The following is a 19,284-nucleotide window of genomic DNA, read 5'->3' as shown; positions in this document are numbered from 1 at the left end:
ATGATGTTGGCTGTGGGTTTGTCATAGATGGACTTAATCATGTTGAGGTATATTCCCTGTATTCCCACTTTGCTGAGAGTTTTGATCATGAATGGGTGCTGGATTTTATCAAATGCTTTCTCTGCATCTATTGAAATTATCATGTGGTTTTTCTCCTTTTGTTTATATGATGAATCACATTGATTGATTTGCAAATATTGTACCAGCTTTGCCTCCCAAGAATTAATCCCACTTGATCATGGTGTATGATTTTTTTTCATATATTGCTGGATCCGGTTTGCTAATATTTTTTTGAGGATTTTAGCATTTAAATTCATCAGGGTTATTGGCCTATAATTTTCTTTCTTTCTGTTGTCTTTGCCTGGTTTTGGAGTCAGAATTATACTCACCTCATAAAAGGAGCTTAGAAGTTTTCTTCCTCTTGAATTTTTTGAAATAGCTTGAGAAGGATAGGAGTTAGTTCTTCTTTGACTATTTGGTAGAATTCACTTGTGAACCCCTCAGGCCCCGGACGTTTCTTTTTTGGGAGTTTTTTGAAAACTGTTTCAATCTCATTTGTTGTAATTGGTCTGTTTAGGTTTTCTGATTCTTCCAGATTAATTTTTGGAATATTATATATTTCAAGGAATTTGTCCATTTCATCTAGGTTGTCTAGTTTTTTGGCGTACAGTTCTTCATAGTATTTTGTACAATATTTTGTATTTCTGTTGTGTCAGTTGTTATTTCTCCAGTCTCATTTCTAATTTTATTTATTTGAGTCCTCTCTCTTTTTTTCTTGATGAGTCTGGTTAAAGGTTCATCGATCTTGTTTACCTTTTCAAAGAACCAGCTCCTGGTTTCATTGATCCTCTGTATTGTTTCTTTAGCCTCTATGTCATTTATTTCTGCTCTGATCTTTATTATTTCCTTTCTACTACCTTTGGGCTTTACTTGCTATTCTTTTTCTAGTTCTTTTAGATGTAGGGTCAAATTGTTTATTTGAGATTTTTCTAGCTTAAGTTATGCCTATAAAGGTACGAACTTTTCTCTCAGGACTGCTTTTGCTGTGTCCCATAAATTTTGAGTTGATGTATGCTCGTTATCATTCGTTTCTAGGAATTTTTAAATTTCTTCTTTGATCTCATTGTTAACCCATTTGTTATTTAATAACATGTTATTTAGTTTCCAAGTTTTTTAGTATTTTTCAGTTTTTCTGTTGTGGTTGATTTCTAGTTTCATGCCATTGTGATCAGAGAAAGTGCTCGATATGATTTTAATCTTCTTAAATTTGTTGAGACCACTTTTGTGCCCTAACATGTGGTCTATCCTAGAGAATGTACCATGAGCACTTGAAAAGAATGTATATTCTGCTGCTGTAGAGTGAAAGGTTCTAAGATATCTATTAAATTCAGTTGATCTAGTATGTCCTTTATTTATTTATTTTTAAATATTTTTTTAAATTTTTATTTATTTATTTATTCATTTTAGAGAGGAGAGAGAGAGGGAGAGAGAGAGAGACAGAGAGGAGAGAGAGACAGGGGGGAGGAGCTGGAAGCATCAACTCCCATATGTGCCTTGACCAGGCAAGCCCAGGGTTTTGAACCGGCGACCTCAGCATTTCCAGGTCGACGCTTTATCCACTGCGCCACCACAGGTCAGGCTAGTATGTCCTTTAAGTCTGCTGGTTCTTTGTTAATTTTCTTTCTTGAGGATCTATCTAGTGATGTTAGTGGGGTATTGAAATTCCCTACTATTATAGTATTGCTGTTGATCTCACTGGGTAGAAATTTTTTTTTTTTTTTTATAATTTTATTTTTTTAATGGGGTGACATCAATAAATCAGGATACATATATTCAAAGATAACAAGTCCAGGTTATTTTGTCGTTCAATTATGTTGCATACCCACCACCCAAAGTCAGATTGTCCTCCGTCACCCTCTATCTTGTTCTCTCTGTGCCCCTCCCCCTCCCCCTTTCCCTCTCCCATTCCCCCCTCCCCCCCGTAACCACCACACTCTTATCAGTGTCTCTTAGTTTCACTATTATGTCCCACCTACGTATGGAATAATACAGTTCCTGTTTTTTTCTGATTTACTTATTTCGCTTCGTATCATGTTATCAAGATCCCACCATTTTGCTGTAAATGTTCCGATGTCATCATTTCTTATGGCTGAGTACTATTCCATAGTGTATATGTGCCACATCTTCTTTATCCAGTCATCTATTGATGGGCTTTTTGGTTGTTTCCCTGTCCTGGCCACTGTGAACAATGCTGCAATAAACATGGGGCTGCATGTGTCTTTACGTATCAATGTTTCTGAGTTTTGGGGATATATACCCTGTAGAGGAATTGCTGGGTCATAAGGTAGTTCTATTTTCAGTTTTTTGAGGAACCACCATACTTTCTTCCATAATGGTTGTACTACTTTACATTCCCACCAACAGTGGATGAGGGTTCCTTTTTCTCCACAGCCTCTCCAACATTTGCTATTACTGGGTAGAAATTTTTAAGAATCACAGGCTTAAGGCTCCATTGGAGCAAAGATGGCCCGGGCGCTGGGGATGGCTCCTTGGCCTCTGCCCCAGGCGCTAGAGTGGCTCTGGTCGCGGCAGAGTGACGCCCGGGAGGGGCAGAGCATCGCCCCCTGGTGGGCAGAGCGTCGCCCCTGGTGGGCGTGCTGGGTGGATCCCGGTCGGGCGCATGCGGGAGTCTGTCTGCCTGTCTCTCTCTGTTTCCAGCTTCAGAAATTAATTTAAAAAAAGAAAGAAAGAAAAAAAAAAGAATCACAGGCTTTAGGAGATTTAAAACTAGAATCTGATCAGATCAAAATTTGAAAATAAGGGTGGGGCCAAAGTGGGTTTACAGTCGTTTGTATAGAAAATAATAAATAATTAACAAATAATACAAGAATAAACAGTATTTTGCATACTCACAGCTATAAACTTGCTTTTGCCCCACCCTATACATTGGTTCAAAAAAAAGGGGGCTCTTCTATTCCTCAAATAGCATCATTTTTCACATAATGTTTCCTTGAAGGTCACAGTGGTTGACAAGAACATGGGAACTATTACTGTATAGAAAATGGAAACCTGAAAAAGATTTGTAAACATTGGAGTAGAAAGTCATCCACCCCAACCTTATATTCTTTCCTGAATGCCACATGGATTTAGCTGATGAGGTATCAGACAAAACTATCATTTTATGGTCTGTGAAATTCCCTACCCTTTGTTTTTAGAGTACATGAGTCTTTTATAGATGGTCTCTAAGTGACATATAAGTAAGGCCCAGAAGGTCTGAATTAACATCTAATCTGACTTTTTGGCTAAGCCATACCAGACACTGATTGGTGTCCAACTTAATTGGCTTTCTCCTTATTCTTTAATTTCTCTCTAAACAGCAAAGAAAACCTCATTACCTATTCTAAGTGCCTGAAAGGACAATTTTTGTTTTGTTTTGGTAGGCTCTTCATGTTCAATTTCTATTGAGATAGTACCCAAAATAACTGTAGAAGGAATTTGAGGATTTTGCCTATTTTGAGTGCTGAAAGGGGAGAAATATTCCGAGAGTTACAAATTTTCGTTAACAAGAACACTGCTTACCTGTTTATAAGGGCCTTTTCCTTTAGTACCTACTCTGAGAAGTGTGGCAGGGCTGAGGGACCTTTGTAGGTTTGGATTCATTATGAAGAAATCACTGCCCTGGGTTTTCCTAAGTTTGCAAAAGAGAATAAATGAAGGGGAGAGAGCCTCAAGTTTGAATGAAAGACTGACAGACCATCACATTTTCTTTCTTTATGCTTTAGAAGTTCATCTGGACCCCTATCGAACATGGTGCCCTGTTGCAGACTGTCAGGCAGTTTGCCCTGTTGTCTCAGGTGACCCAGGACAGCCTGTGCTGGTGGAGTGCCCTTCTTGCCACCTGAAGTTCTGCTCATGTTGCAAGGATGCATGGCATGCCGAGGTCTCCTGTAAAAACAGTCAGCCTATTGTCTCACCAACAGAGCGCAGGTAAGAAGGAAAAGGGTGGTATTTGGGATTTTTCCCTCGTTTTCTCAGAAACACAAAATATGGAGACTTGGAGAAGGAGTTACCTTGTGATGGAATTTAGAGATTCATTATTTCTCTGTGTACTTTCTGAGAAGTGTCTCAGGACTGCTAAATTGTTAACAAAGAATGCAACTCCCCCCAAAAAAGCCATTTCTAGAGGAATTTTAGTTATTACTCTAGAGAAGCTCTCAGATACTGCTGAGTCTGTATGTGCTTTGATTCTCTTTACAGAGTCACATGGTCCACTGGTTCTCAATTGGAAACCATGGCTTGTCCCCAGCCATTTACAACCATTAACATACCTCATTCTTCCTGCTTGCAAAGTGTGCAGAAATTATTTTCTTACCTAACTAAATTGCCGGCTCATGAAGTGTGCCAGTCATATCAGAGAGAGCACAGCAGTGGAAACAACAGCCCTTCAGTGTCATAGAGCTAAATTCATAGCTAGTAGAGGGAAAGAGATAATCTCTCAATACTTTACACTTTGAAAAGATGGTGCCAAGCTTGAGGTTTTGTTATGATGAGAAGCAATTAAATCTGTACCTTTTAGTGGGAAGGGTTTCTATGGCGGCGGCGGGGCCCAGAGTGAGAGACCTTTGTGTTTGATCCCTTTGCTTTGCCTGAGGCTTTGGCTGTTCTGCATGGGCACAAACAGCAATACCAGTGTTTTAGTCCAGCTGGCTCAGTCTCGCCGTGCCCTCTGCATGTGTAGAACCATTCTTTAAGAGCAGTAATGCTACCTGGCTATGATACTGTGCTTGACTCTCAGACCCAACAAATCAAGAGGGAGAAAAGATCCAATACACTGGGCAAACCTGTGCCCATTTAGCCAGTACCTCCTACATTTTCACTGCCACCTCGATTAGGTCCCCAGGTGTCACAGGATAATGTAAAGATCCTGAAGGGAGAAAGATTGAGTTCTGACATTGCCTCTTGGCATTTGTGAGACCTCAGCAGATCACTCAGTCTTTAGAGGATGATTCTCTATTGGAAAAAAAAAAAAGAGGTAATTTAAATAGTAACTGACCCACTGCTGTATAAGTTTATTGTGAGTACCGAATTGTATCATGGTTTTCACACCACTGTGACATTGATGTCTCTGTGCTGGGTGGTGGTTTTGCTAAACAGCATCCCAGTGCGATAGTGCACCTAGCCTTCCTTCCCACCCCACTTTTCCCCTTATTCTCTGTGTCCTGCTAGGCTGTGACCCTGTATTAGCCTATCTGTCTGTTTGGAGCAGGTCTTTTCAATGACATGGCACATTCACTCAAGTATTGATTATTGACTGCCCCCAACCTCCTGCATGTGTTTACGTGAACAGACCATTAGATGAATTATCTATGCCCGGCTAGATCCTTAGCTTGTACTTTTGCATGTAGCAGAATTCTTGTACTTTTTATTCAGGCAGTGAGTGTTCAGGGAATGAAACATTAATTTGACAAAACAATGAATTAAATCAGCTGTGCAAAACTTGCCTATATCATTTACTCAAAGCCAAAGATAAATAAATTTAGGTCCTTTTTGTTTTGAGTTTTCTGAATAACTAATAATCTACATCCCTCCTATTTTTACCCCACCCTTTTCTCTGGTGGTGAGTTAAGGTCAGATAACCCATAGCCACCCATCAGGAGGAGCCCTACAAAGTCCATTTCAGACCATAAAATTGAGTCTAGAAGGGCATTATTTAATGATTAATTATATCCAGCCCACTCCTACCACAGCTCTGGGTAGTGTACACCCTTGTAGTTCTAGTTTCTTAAAAAATCAGGCAGCTTTATTCAATTTTTAAAAAAATAATTATTGATTGATTGATTTTAGGGAGAGAAATTGATTTGTTGTTCCACTTATTTATGTATTCATTGGTTGATTCTTGTATGTGCCCTGATGGGGGAATCAACCAATTAAGCATTGTCCCAATATCCCAGGTTGCAGGTTCAATCCTTGGTCAAGACATATGGAATCAACCATTGGCTGTATAGATGAGTGGAGCAACAAATTGATGTCTCTCTCTCTTTTTCCCTCTCTCTCTAAATTAATAAAACAAACAAAATTCTTAAAAAATCAGGCAGCACTCCCCATCCCCTATAATTTCTCACCCACTTTGTTTCTAGGGCCCTCTTTGGGACGGATACAGATGTTCCCATTAAGCAGTGCCCTGTGTGCCGGGTTTACATTGAACGCAATGAAGGCTGTGCTCAGATGATGTGCAAGAACTGCAAGCACACGTTTTGCTGGTACTGCCTCCAGAACCTGGATGTAAGTTTCCCGTGGAAGACCTGCTCAGATCATCTTTCTCCATACTGTCCCTGTGTAATAGCCAGTGTCATACAGGCTTTCCTGTAGGACAAAATACTGAGCCTGTTTTTGTCTTTCCAAAGGATCTGTTTTCCTTAACGAGACTTCTCAAGCCTGCTACTTTAGATATCTGTAAAACCTCTTTGACTGCCTTAGGTATGTCACCTTAGCTTTAAAGGCAAGCTTTGGGGATGTTTCCTGCTTTTGGGGGGTTGTCTCGTTCTATTATGTAAAGGACTGTTAGCGTACCTGTTTTATGTTGCTGTTATAACAAATTACTACAAAATTTTGGCTTAAAATGACACAAATTTATTATCTTTAGCTCTGTACATTGGAAGTCTAATGTGAGTCTCACTGGATTTACATTAAAGTGTCCTCAGGGCTATATTTTTTTCTGTAGGCTCTAGAGGAAAATCCATTTCTTGGCCTTTTCGGGCTTCTTAAGGTGGCCTGTATTCCTTGGTTTGTGGCCCCATTCTCTATCTTCAAAGGCAACAACATCACATTTCTCTGATTCTTCTTTCACAGTCAAAGCTTACAGTCATTCCCTCTGACCGCAGCTGGGAAAACTTCTCTGCTTTTGAGGACCAGTGAAATTAGATTATGCCCATTTGGACTGGATAATCTCCCCTATCTCCAAGTCTTAATTTATTTTTATTTATTTATTTCCTTCTTATTATTATTATTTTACAAGACAGACAGAGAGTCAGAGTGGGGGATAGATAGGGACAAACAGACAGGAACGGAGAGAGATGAGAAGCATCAATTATTACTTTTGTTGTGACACCTTAGCTGTTCATTGATTGCTTTCTCATCTGTGCCTTGACCGTGGGGCTACAGAAGACCAAGTAACCCCTTGCGTGAGCCAGTCACCTTTGGTCCAAGCTGGTGAGCTTTGCTCAAACCAGATGAGCTCTCGCTCAAGCTGGTGACCTTGGGGTCTCAAACCTGGGTCCTCCACATCCTAGTCCAATGCTCTATTCACTGCGCCATCGCCTGGTCAGGCTCTCCAAGTCTTAATTTAATTGCACTTGTAAAATCCTTTTTGCCATGTTAGGTAACATCTTCACGAGTCTGGGGGAAAGCTGTGGACATCTTTAGGGGAGCAGTTATTCTGCCTACCACAATTAGGTTTTCTTCTTTTTGAATTTAAAGAAAAAAGCCATTCAAATCAATGAAGTCTTTCAAATAACTATGTTTCTCATTCATTGGCATGACAGAGGTTTTGCGATTGTTTTTGTCAGGGTTTCCTTCTAGATAAAGAAGTCTTGTCTCGTTTTTTGTGTTTTTTTTTTTCTAGCCATTCATGAAGCATGTCTTCTTAAATTCAGGTATAGTTTCATTCAGTCCTTTGTTAAGGCTAATAGTAACCTGAGTTAAAAGATGGTGTGAATGCCTGACTAGGTGGTGGCACAGTGGATATAGCATTGGCCTGGGACGCAGAGGACTCAGGTTCGAAACCTCAAGGTTTGAGTGTGGGTTCATCTGGCTTGAGCCCGTGCTCACCAGCTTGAGCACGGGGCTGTTGGCTTGAGCGTGGGATCATAGATATGACCCCATCGTTGCTGGCTTGAACCCAAAGGTTGCTGGCTTGAGCCAGGGGTCACTCACTCTGCTGGAGCCTCTGGTCAAGGCACATATGAGAAGCAATCAATGAACAACTAAGGTGCCACAATGAAAAATTGATGCTTCTCATCTCCCTCCCTCCCTGCCTGCCTGTCCCTCTCTCTCTTTTTCTCTCTCGCTAAAAAAAAAAAGAAAACAAAAGGTGATGTGAAGGATTGTTGAGAATCCATTCTATTGTTTTCAAGTATAGTGTCGTAAAGCTTGAGGTAGCCTCAAAGTTGTTTATAGATTTTTTCCTATTTTGACAATTTGGACCTATAAAACATATCCATATCAGAGTAAGCTGTCAGTCATGGTAGGGTGGTCATTCTTTTCTCAGCTTTTCATTTTAATTGCTCAGTTTGCTTCAATTCAATAAGCAAGTCGTTTAGTGCTTTAGTATCATACACAGTTAGGGAGTGAGTGCAGTTAACACAGGATGCGTATTGGCCATCATGTACCTCATTTTGACCTGAAAATTTAATAAGTTGTTTAGGATGACATCTGTGAGTAAGAATCTTAATCAGTTTTATGTGTAGGTATATATGGGGGAGAAGAAAACTGATGTTTTGGACTCTAGCAGCTCACATTGAAAAAAAAGTTTTCATTCTTTTTTGAAAGTTCTATTACAACCCTTGAATTACAATTATATTTGATAGTTGAGACCTCTCATAATTCCAAATGAGTGATCAAACACCCCTCACACTTTACAAATGGAAGAAATCTTTTTTGGTGTGTTTGTTTTCCTCTAGGTTTGAACCATCATGTTAATTGGGTTCAGATCCACAAGCAGGCTGAGCCCATGAGGTTCTCTTTAGGAAGCAAGAGTGTTAGGGAATAAATATGTGTGCCAGATCTCTCCATCCTCAGGCTACAACGTGTTTGTGGTATGGACTTGCAAAGAACAGACTGTTCTGTCACTTGTACCATTCTGGGACTTGAGATGACATGTGAAAATGTCAGGTGGCTGAATACACAGCATCTTTTTCTGGCCATTGTTTTCTGAGACCTCATTTTCTTGGGTTTAGCCAGGGGCATTAGATTGTTGGTAATGATGTTTTTGGGTTTTTTTGTAGACAGGTGTTCTATATCAGATGGTGGTGTTGATCCTTGTTCATAGGAAACTTTTAGAGCATGGGTCTAGGAGAAGGGTGATTGTCCAAAAGGCAGGCCCAAGACAGATACCAAACAGAGTGGTTTTGAGTTTTGCTCAGGCATTGAATGTGTCCTTGCCTTGATCTTTATCCCTGTTATTTCAGAGGATGAGGTATATATTTTATATAAAAATATGTTTTCTTCCAATTAACTATAGCACCTCAGATCAATCTCATTGGCTATGATACTGCCACTGTGCAAAGCTAGGTATTCTTTATTGGGGGAGGGGTTGTAAATGTTTATTAAACCAAATTTTTCAATGATACCCACCTACAGTCTTGAAACAAATACAGCACACATGTAAGTAAAAGGATCTTAGATTAGAATTAATGAAATAGCTAAAGACCCCTTTGTACACTGGTGTCTCTCCTCTCTGTGGGTTGTGCCATGGGGCATTGTTCTATTTAAACAATTCAAGAAAAATCAGGAGTTTAGCTCAATCCTACCTGCTAAGATGAATTTTAAGACAAATAATTTTTTCACATTATAGTAGATTGGGTTATAGCAAGGCAGTGGTGTAGATTTTACAATCACAGATGGGCTGAAATAGTACAAATTGAGCATCTCTTCTGGATGTCTCCCTCCCTATTACCATAATTAGTAAGAGATAATAGACCACATGTTTTTACAAAAATAGATAACTCATAGAGTAATAAGTATCTATAGTTAGCAGTGCACAGACTTTAAAAATTTGCCTTTCTTCATAATGTGTAGCATATCATAAGGATGCTCAACAGGTACAGTCAGCAGATTTCCAAGAGGTAAGAGAGCATTTGTAAGGAAAAACACTCAAGTACGAAACCCAGAGCAGGAAGCTGAATACAGATGAGGACATACAAAGGACAGAATCCTGATTCTTCACCTCTGTGTATCCTACTCAATATGACACCACCACAATGATCTCACCACTCTTTATGTGTCTTATAAAAAGTAACACTTCGTTACCTATGTACAAACTTTTAAAAAGATTAATCATGAGGCAAGCAAAAATTGATTAACTTAATAATAGCATTGAAAATGAAATGTAGCTTTTTGTGAGCTTCAGCCTAGAACAGTATCTTCCTGGAAACTTTGACAAGTTTCTTTTTTTTTTTTTTTTTTGTATTTTTCTGAAGTTGGAAATGGGGAGGAAGTCAGACAGACTCCCACATGTGCCCGACCGGGATCCACCCGGCATGCCCACCAGGGGGCGATGCTCTGCCCATCTGGGACGCTGCTCTGTTGCAACCAGAGCTATTCTAGCACCTGAGGCAGAGGCCATAGAGCCATCCTCAGTGCCTGGGCCAACTTTGCTCCAATGGAGCCTTGGCTGCGGGAGGGGAAGAGAGAGACAGAGAGGAAGGAGAGGGAGAGGGGTGGAGAAGCAGATGGATGCTTCTTCTGTGTGCCCTGGCTGGGAATCGAACCCGGGACTCCTGCACACTAGGCCGACGCTCTACCACTGAGCAACTGGCCAGGGCCGGCAAGTTTCTTTGGTGAAACAAAGCTCCATAATCTAATGTGTTTTGGACTCGCTAGGTTAAATAAACGGGTTTCACTGAGATAATAACATATATTCTACACTTTCAAGATGCAGCTTTTCCCAAACGCACTTGACCTTGCCAGGGAATACCCAGAACCACCATTGGATCGTAAGACACTAGTTTCCAATGGAATACAGTTTGAGAATTGCCATTCTAAAGTAAATTTTCTAGAAGTAGCAGTTCTAAAATTGTAGCGAACATTAGAAACACACAGAAGACATGTTAAAGTATAGATACCATACCCCACTTGAGAGGTCTACAGTGGGACCTGGGAACCTGCATTTCTAAGTTGCTCCAAGTTCAGTTGTTTGTTTGTCTAGACAGTGCTCTACACCACAAAAATCTTAGCTGCAGGAAGCCCTCCTATGGCTTCAGGAAAAGTTGCGTGTGGCATTTGCCACAATTAGCTGGTCAGATCACCCCATTGACATCTGAGAAGGTCCTGGGGCACCCTGGTGGAGGAGCACTTGACTTGACTCCTGGCTCTGCCCCTCCTCACTAGGGGACCAGGCACAATGATTTTTTTACAAAAAATTTCCATTGATTTGAGAGAGTGAGGAAGTTGGGGTGGGGGTGGGGGTGGAGAAAGAGAGAGAGAGAGAGAGAAAAAAAAAAGCATCAGCTCATAGTTTTACTTAGTTGTGCATCTAATGGTTGCTTTTTGTATTTCCCCTGACCGGGAATAGAACCCATAACCGTGGTGTGCCAGGACGATGCTCTATCTATTGAGCGATATGGCCAGGGCTGTGACTGTTTCTTTTTTTTTTTTTTTTTTACAGACAGAGATAGACAGGGACAGACAGACAGGAACGGAGAGAGATGAGAAGCATCAATCATCAGTTTCTCATTGTGCGTTGTGACTTCTTAGTTGTTCATTGATTGCTCTCCCACATGTGCTTTGACCGTGGGCCTTCAGCAGACCAAGTAACCCCCCGCTGGAGCCAGCAACCTTGGGTCCAAGCTGGTGAGCTCTTTTGCTCAAGCCAGATGAGCCCGCGCTCAAGCTGGCGACCTCGGGGTCTCGAACCTGGGTCCTTCTGCATCCCAGTCCGACGCTCTATCCACTGCGCCACTACTCGGTCAGGCCTGTGACTGTTTCTTAAAAGAGGAATAATAGCAGCCCTCTCTCAGAGGATCTGTGAAACTTAAAGGAAACTACCTAACAAAAAGCATCACACAAGTGATATTAATCAGAAGACTGCGTCAGTCACAGAAGGAAAACCCCTGATGCGTTTTCTGTCATCTGCCATAACAGAGCCTTTTCAAAAGCACGTTCTGGCAGCTAATGACGGGGAAAGAGGCTAAAAACAAAGAAAGCTGCAGTGAGAGGAAGATACATAGTGGATTACTTAATTAAAAATTCCTGATTGTTCAAAAAAAAGGTCAACTCACAATCAAAGTCCTTAATTATGCTGGCTTTGAAGTAGTGTTTACAAGTTAGAATCTGTTATCTTTGAACACACTCACTTTTCTGTTCTACCGTCTTATTAATGCTTGAAAATTTTAACATGAAGAGAATGTGAAAAACATTTCTTCATTAAAATACACACGAATTCGATGTGAAAAATTTAGCTACGATAGTCCAATTTTATAAGCTACCACAGTTGTAGGATGAGGTACTCGTAATTGTCTGCTTTGGGAACCTTGGTGACTTGTACCCTTCAATTATCTCTTCTCTGTCCTTTGACTTCAGCTTCTGTTGTCCTTTCTCTAGTCCCTAACTTATCCATGCATCCAACTGTGTTTCACTTAAAAATGATACCACTTGTCTCAAGCCAACATCTTTCCCTTGCTGCCATTCTGTTTGTCTTGTACCTTTAGTAGCCAAACCTCAATAAAGCATAATTCTGACCATTGGTACTTCCTTACATCCAGTCACTGCCGTGTGTTCAGACTGCCACTCAGTCACACCCTGACAGTATCATTCCAAGGCTTTGAGTCATTTCTTCTGGGTAAAATCCAAGGGACACCTCAGTCCTCATCTTCCCTGGATGCTCTGCTGCCTCTGACAGCTGGTCCACATCCATTGCAGTGGGTCCATCTCTTCAGGTGTCTCTTCTGTATTTCTGGCCACTTCTCAGTTTCTTTTTCAGGCTCTTCCTTGACCCATTCTTACATGTTTGTGTTCAAGAGCCTCTTAGTGTGCACTCTCCCTGGGTAATATGTTCAACTTCTGTGCTTGCTTTTACCCCAGGAATGTCGTTCCCACTGATTCCCAAGTCCTTTCCCCCAAATCTACCTCTGTGGAACCAGCTACCTCTTGAACTGCTTGGATGTCTCAAGTTCAACTTGCCTGAGCTGTGGTCGCCACCTCCCAACAAAATCAATCTCTATGTTGTTATTTCTGTCAACCAAGCCAGTCCCTTCCACCCAGTGACTTTCCCCTCATCCGTGATATCTCCCTATTTCCTCACCTGGCTAGTTACCTTCTTAATCTCTCATGACTATAGTTTTCTCTTCTCTATCACAAGCACCAGGATTTTGTCACCTTGTTTGCCACCCCACCTTGTATCTCCTTCCCTTGTGGTCCTGTCCTTCCACATCACAACTCTGGTAGAGCTACCTTCCGAAGATAACTGGTCAGGCCATTAGACACAGTGAAGAGTCTCATTGATTAGGATCTGTTTTCACTTGGTGATATATAAAACTGAGATACAGTCTAAAGATCACGGGCTTGGGATTCCTAGAGGCCATTACTAATATCACCAGAAAGAGCCTTACTTCCACTAAGGTGACCTGGTGTGGTTTGTTTCCATCTCTCCATTAAAAATTACCTGTTTACCTAAACCTTTCTCTTTGTTTTTCAGAATGACATTTTCCTCAGACACTATGACAAAGGGCCATGTAGGAATAAGCTTGGCCATTCAAGAGCCTCAGTGATCTGGAACCGAACACAGGTACTGCAGCCTAAAGAGGAGCAGGAGATAAACCAGGCTGACGATGGTTTGAAAAGCCTGCCTGTTCATCCTCACTTTCCTCCTGCCTGCTTACCTAGTCTGGCCTGGGAGGCTCGGGGAAGTTCTGAGACAAGGCTAGGGAAAAGTAATGGAGCAATTGCCTGAAGTTAATTTATGACACAATACTCTTGAGTGTAAGTGGAGGGGCAGGGCACCATAGCAGCGGAGTAATTAACAGTGGCTTGCAGAATTAGGGAAGATATTCTTTCCTTCTGAAAAAAAATGGTGGAATGACTTTCCTAAAGCCCTTTATGGAATGTTTGCTATGAAAGGCAGTGCTCTAAAGCCCAATGAGCCGCTGCTGGGGCTTAGATCCCTCTGCACATGCCATCAGGTGCTTATGTGACAGGTTCAAAGGGAGTCCTGGTTTATGTTTAATAGTCATATTTATTAAAAGCTATGTTCCTTTTGAAGAAGTCAGTGTTAATAGGCCGGTAATTGTTATTAGCATCCTTATGAGACTGTTGAGGAAACCCAGGTAGAGAGAGAGCCAACACCAACATTTTATGATTATACTGAGCTCATGCCAGAGCCTGAGTTAAGATTTGGTTTGTTCTTCTCACCTTTAAATTAGTCTTTGATATCGTCCTGGTTTATTCAGGTCACGCCATTGCTGTGGACTGGCTAAAAGGTCACATACTTTCAACTGTTGTATGTGCTTGAGGTGGTATCTTAGTTCAGGTTGCTGTAACAAATTCCCACACACTGGGTGGCCTAAAAAAGAGAAGTTATTTCTCACAGTTCTGGAAACTGGAAATTCAGGATCAGGGTGCCAGCATTGTTGGGGTTGGGTTCCGGTGAAGACTCTCTTGTTTATGTACAGATGACCATATCTTCTCACTGTGCCCTCCTATGGCAGAGGTTGAAGAGAGAGCAAGCAAGCTCTCTGGTGTCTCTTCCAATAAAGGCACTAATCCCTTCATGAGGGCTCCACCCTCATGTCCTAATTACCTCTCAAAGACCCTCATTTCCAAAATTCATCATATTGGGCATTAGGGTTTCAACATGAATTTGGACAGGGGTGGTGGGCCACAGGCATTCAGCCCATAGCTGATGGTATAGAGTGTGTGTGCGTGTGTGTGTGTATGAAGATTTAACAACTAAAATATATTTTTTTCTCTTAAATTTCCAGGTGGTTGGGATGCTTGTGGGGCTGGGCATCATTGCCTTGGTTACATCACCCTTGCTGCTTCTGGCTTCCCCATGTATAATCTGTTGTGTCTGCAAGTCCTGTCGGAACAAGAAGAAAAAGCATGACCCATCCACCACCTAAAGATCTCTGCTTCTGTCCATGTGCCATACATCTTATACATATGTGACAGCACAGTAATAAAGCCCCATTTAGTGTACTTGCCTCCTTTTTCTTGCCAAATTTTGGAAGTGCCTCTGTGTCCAGACTTTGAACTTGTTCACCCGCCTATGGCGTCAGGAAAGGCCACGCGCTGGTGTGTGTGTTGCTGGGGAAAGAGAGCCGGGTTCTGCCATCCAGGTTGCATCCATGGAGCACGACAGGGGCTTCGGGTTCTTGGGAAGGAACTAACATCATCATTCTGTCATCTGAGGGATCCCACCAGACTGTTCAACTTCCAGCCACACTCGAGGAGCCTGAGTGAACAAAAAGGTGTTGAGGTTGGCAACATACGTGATAATTGAGCAGCTAGAGTCTGCTCTGTGTTGATTTGACTACCATGGGAAACATGGGGAAAACCCATGGATAAAACTATTTCAGGGAAAAAACTCGTAAGAGTGATAAAGCAGGCTGCTTATCTCAGGAGTCGATGTGGTGGTGGAGCCTCTGCCAGCTACTGGGTGTGCTTCCCCAGCATTCCCACAGTGACTTGGCAGAAACACACTAGGTTTCCCCCAGTGCGATCTCAGCTTGCAGCAGGAGAAACTGCTGTGCTGAGAGAGCTTTTCCTTCCCAGTGAAAGGGTTTTGGCATATAAAACAATAGGGTCTAATTTAGTCTCTCTTTCTTGACAAGTGTAACTTTTTTAAGGTGGTAGTATCTGCTGTCTACAAGCTTGTTTTACATGAAGTATTGGGGGGAGTGGCAGGGATTAAAACCTTCATCGTAGAGAACAGGGACCTTTCTTGAGCTCTGTTCACACACCAAAACATATCTAGAATTAGACCTAAAAGTACACACCACAAGTGAGTACTAAAGTCCATCTGTACATCTAGAACCCATATAACTTGCTGCCTAGCTAGAATTTTTATCCATTGGACATGCCTGGATATACACACAGAATAATAGTGTGTGTTATTACACACACTAGTGTAACACACAAAATAAATGTTTATATAAAAGCCATTCTGTATTTCCTCCTGTGACTAATACTGTTTGTTATTGGTTGCAAGTTCTTAACTTACCCAAGTATAGACTCATAACCATAACTCTTTTAAAACAATACTTAGTATGACATCATGACATCCAATTCTGTAAAAACAGTAGTGATTGATAATCACATCATTTACGTACAGTGTGTCCATAAAGTCATGATGCACTTTTGACAGGTAATAGGAAAACAACAAAAGACGATAGAAATGTGAAATCTGCACCAAATAAAAGGAAAACTCTCAGTTTCATACTATTCAGTGCAGTTTGATGTGGGCTCACATACAGATTTTTTAGGGCTCCTTAGGTAGCTATCCTGTATAGCCTCTACAGACTTGTCACTGATTGATGGCCTACCAGAACGGGGTTTCTCCACCAAACTGCCGGTTTCCTTCAACTGCTTATCCCACCGAGTAATGTTATTCCTATGTGGCGGCGCTTCGTTATAAACGCGCCGATATTCATGTTGCACTTTGATCACGGATTCAAATTTAGTGAACCACAGAACACACTGAACTTTCCTCTGTACCATCCACATCTCTACTGGCATGGCCGTGGGCTGCTCCGCTGTATACACGGTGTTACGTCATCATCTGCACATGCACACATGCTGCCACATCATCCTACAGGAACTAGGAGGGTTTTCCTTTTATTTGGTGCAGATTTCACATTCCTATCGTCTTTTGTTGTGATAGGACTGGTCAAAAGTGCACCATGACTTTACAGAGTAGTATTTTCAAATACAACTGTCCTCAGAGAAGCTGTCCTCTCAGCTGAGTTTAGTATCTGTTAAGGCAATCTGAGCACTTTTCTGTATGTACCAGGCACTGATAAACAACAAAAAATATGTAAGAGATGAAATGTAATAGTTTGTATTTGCATCACCTCATTGTGACTTTTTTTCTTCATTATACCATTAGTCAGATTTTGAATAAACGGGTCTTGGAAAGACAGTAACTTTTTCTCCAATGACAGGACGACATAATTGCCATTAGCAATGTAGCCTGGTGCCTCATGAGAACTGTATTAAATGGTAATGAAGCCAGAGATACCACATGAGGAACTATCAGGATCTTTGATATGTTCTGAGGTAACTGGATAACTAGAATATTAAATTGCTGCTATCCTGGACCTATTATTAAAAAATAATGCTTTGTCTATGTAATGGAATGTATCCTAAGTGGGGATGTGTATATTTAAGGAGCTTTATTTCACATGTACATATATATAGTACTTTTGGTCATGAATATTTTTATTTACAGTTTGTATAGAACATAAGTGAGAACTCTGGGAAAATTTTTGAATGGCAGCCAAACAAAAACATTTTTAATCGCTTATTAGAAGATTCTTAATATTAAGTGTCTTTATTTTTCTTCGAAACTCGAAACACTTCAGAAAAAAATACTGTCTCCTAACAATGTATTTCATATTAATATAAACGTATCTATATTTGAATGACTTGCTTTGTCTTACATTGCCTCATTATAGTAAAAGGCATTTATAACTGCTCAGGGGATCACAGGAACTCAACTGAAATTGAAGTTTTGTATTAAGAATGTCAGTAGTGGCAATGTCCTACTAAATCAATAAACTCTTCAAGCTTGGTTCCACAAAGAATCTTAATAAGGAGTTGATTTTAAGTAACCTACAAGTCGGTGTTATTAACGGTGGAACTCCTGAATTTGGAGTAAAAGTAGAAGGAAATATCTATGTTATTTCCTTGGAAAAATGGAAGGAACTTGTCTTCTCACAGAGATAGTTATAACAGAATTACCTCCTATTTTGTGGGGGGTAATGAATCGGGGTTGTTTGTCAAACAGATTTGAAATAACTTGATTTAAGTTTTCAAATGTTGAAAAGTACCTGAAAAATGGTGACTTCCTCCTTGGATAGCTAAATGAATTGGCCTGTATGAGATTGTCAGAAACAATAGGAACAGATGAATAGATGAAACCCAAGTGTATCTCTGGTGCATCAAGGGTCCAGATGTAAGCTGATCAGGACAGTTTGTTTAAAAAAGAGAGAGCTAACAACTTGGATAACAGAGACTGATGTTATCATTTTGAATAATTGTCCAGTAAAAGGGTCTATCCTTGTCTCCTCCTTCTGTTGGGTTATCCTTTCCTAATGATTTTCATTCTGTACTAGGAAGAAATCTGGGTCCATATAATGTTTGGATGTTATAGCAAAATATTTTTGTGTTTGGAGTGGTGTAGTCCATTTGAAATAGAAATAAAAAAAAAAATCCTTCACCAAAATTTTAATCTGGATGTGGTAACATACCGTCCAGAAACACTACTGGATGTAATGGTATTTAATATCTAGCCCTTGCCTCTTCTAGGAATTTTTCTCTTAGTCTTAGGTAAGGAATTGAGGAGGAAAGTAATATGGAAGCAAAGTTTAGAATCTTAGGCATCCTGTTTGTTGATGCCATGGTTGTTTGCTGTGGACCTGAAATATCTCTTTTGAAGGAGGTCTTTGGAAAATATTTCACAGTGTGAGTTTTCTTGTAGCCTGCGTCACAAAAATTTTACCTATCCAAGTTTGAAAGTGTAATTGCTTATTTGAATGTAAATCCCTTTCTTGGAACCCCAAATTGTCTCTTAAAAATTATGCAGAATCTGAAGATGTATGTATTACTTTAACTTTACCTACAGTGCTTCTAAAGGACTTTCTGTTCATGAAATGGATGCCTTCATGTATAAATGTGTAGCTTCAGAGACAATTTCAGAATGCCTTAGATGAATGATATTTTATAAAGCTGTCACAGTTGATATCTATAGGCTATTACATTTCATGTTGATTCATGATCCAAAAAGTTTTGTTATGTATTTAAGAAATTGCTGTCATAATTTTCCAATTATTTGAGAGGAAAATAGCTGTTTTTGTCTCTCTAGCCCCAATAAATGTGGAGCAGGAAATCAATGTGTTAACTCTGGTTGTGTTGCATGTTTTTACACGTTTAATTTTATCATCTAGGAGCCAATAAGGCCCTAGCCAGTTGGCTCAGCGATAGAGCGTTGTTCTGGCATGTGGATGTCCCAGGTTTGATTCCCAGTCAGGGCACACAGGAGAAGCACCCATCTGCTTCTCCACCCTTCCCCCTCTCCCTTTTCTCTCTCTCTTCCCCTCTTGCAGCCATGGTTCAACAGGAGTGGGTTGGCTCCAGGTGCTGAGGATGGCTCCATGTCCTCCACTTCAGGTACAAAGAAGAGCTTAGTTGCTGAGCAACGAAGCAACACTCTAGATGGGCAGAGTATCACCCCCTAGTTGGCTTGCCTTTTGGATCCTGGCTGGGATGCATGCAGGAGTCCGTCTCTGCCTCCCCTCCTCTCACTGCATAAAAAAGAAAAAAGCCAACTATTAAATCCTAGGCTCAGAATTG

At 40.8% G+C, this 19,284-nt stretch overlaps 1 protein-coding gene across 2 annotated transcripts in view; it reads left to right on the top strand.

Moving 5' to 3' along the window:
* RNF144B (ring finger protein 144B) overlaps window positions 1-18,811 on the top strand; it is a 306,840-nt gene extending 288,029 nt beyond the window's left edge. For both annotated transcript variants that reach the window (XM_066268306.1, XM_066268307.1), the window contains exons 5-8: window positions 3,783-3,987; window positions 6,138-6,282; window positions 13,412-13,501; window positions 14,694-18,811. In XM_066268306.1, coding sequence (XP_066124403.1) covers window positions 3,783-3,987; window positions 6,138-6,282; window positions 13,412-13,501; window positions 14,694-14,834 — 581 coding nt within the window. In that variant the 3' untranslated portion in view covers window positions 14,835-18,811. The remainder of the gene's footprint in view (window positions 1-3,782; window positions 3,988-6,137; window positions 6,283-13,411; window positions 13,502-14,693) is intronic.
* The last annotated feature ends 473 nt before the right edge of the window (window positions 18,812-19,284 follow it).

This window comes from Saccopteryx bilineata, chromosome 3, assembly GCF_036850765.1.
Source record: "Saccopteryx bilineata isolate mSacBil1 chromosome 3, mSacBil1_pri_phased_curated, whole genome shotgun sequence".
Taxonomy (NCBI): Eukaryota; Metazoa; Chordata; class Mammalia; order Chiroptera; family Emballonuridae; genus Saccopteryx; species Saccopteryx bilineata.
The sequence above is the reverse complement of the archived record's forward strand: the minus strand, read 5'-3'. Positions and strand labels throughout refer to the sequence as shown.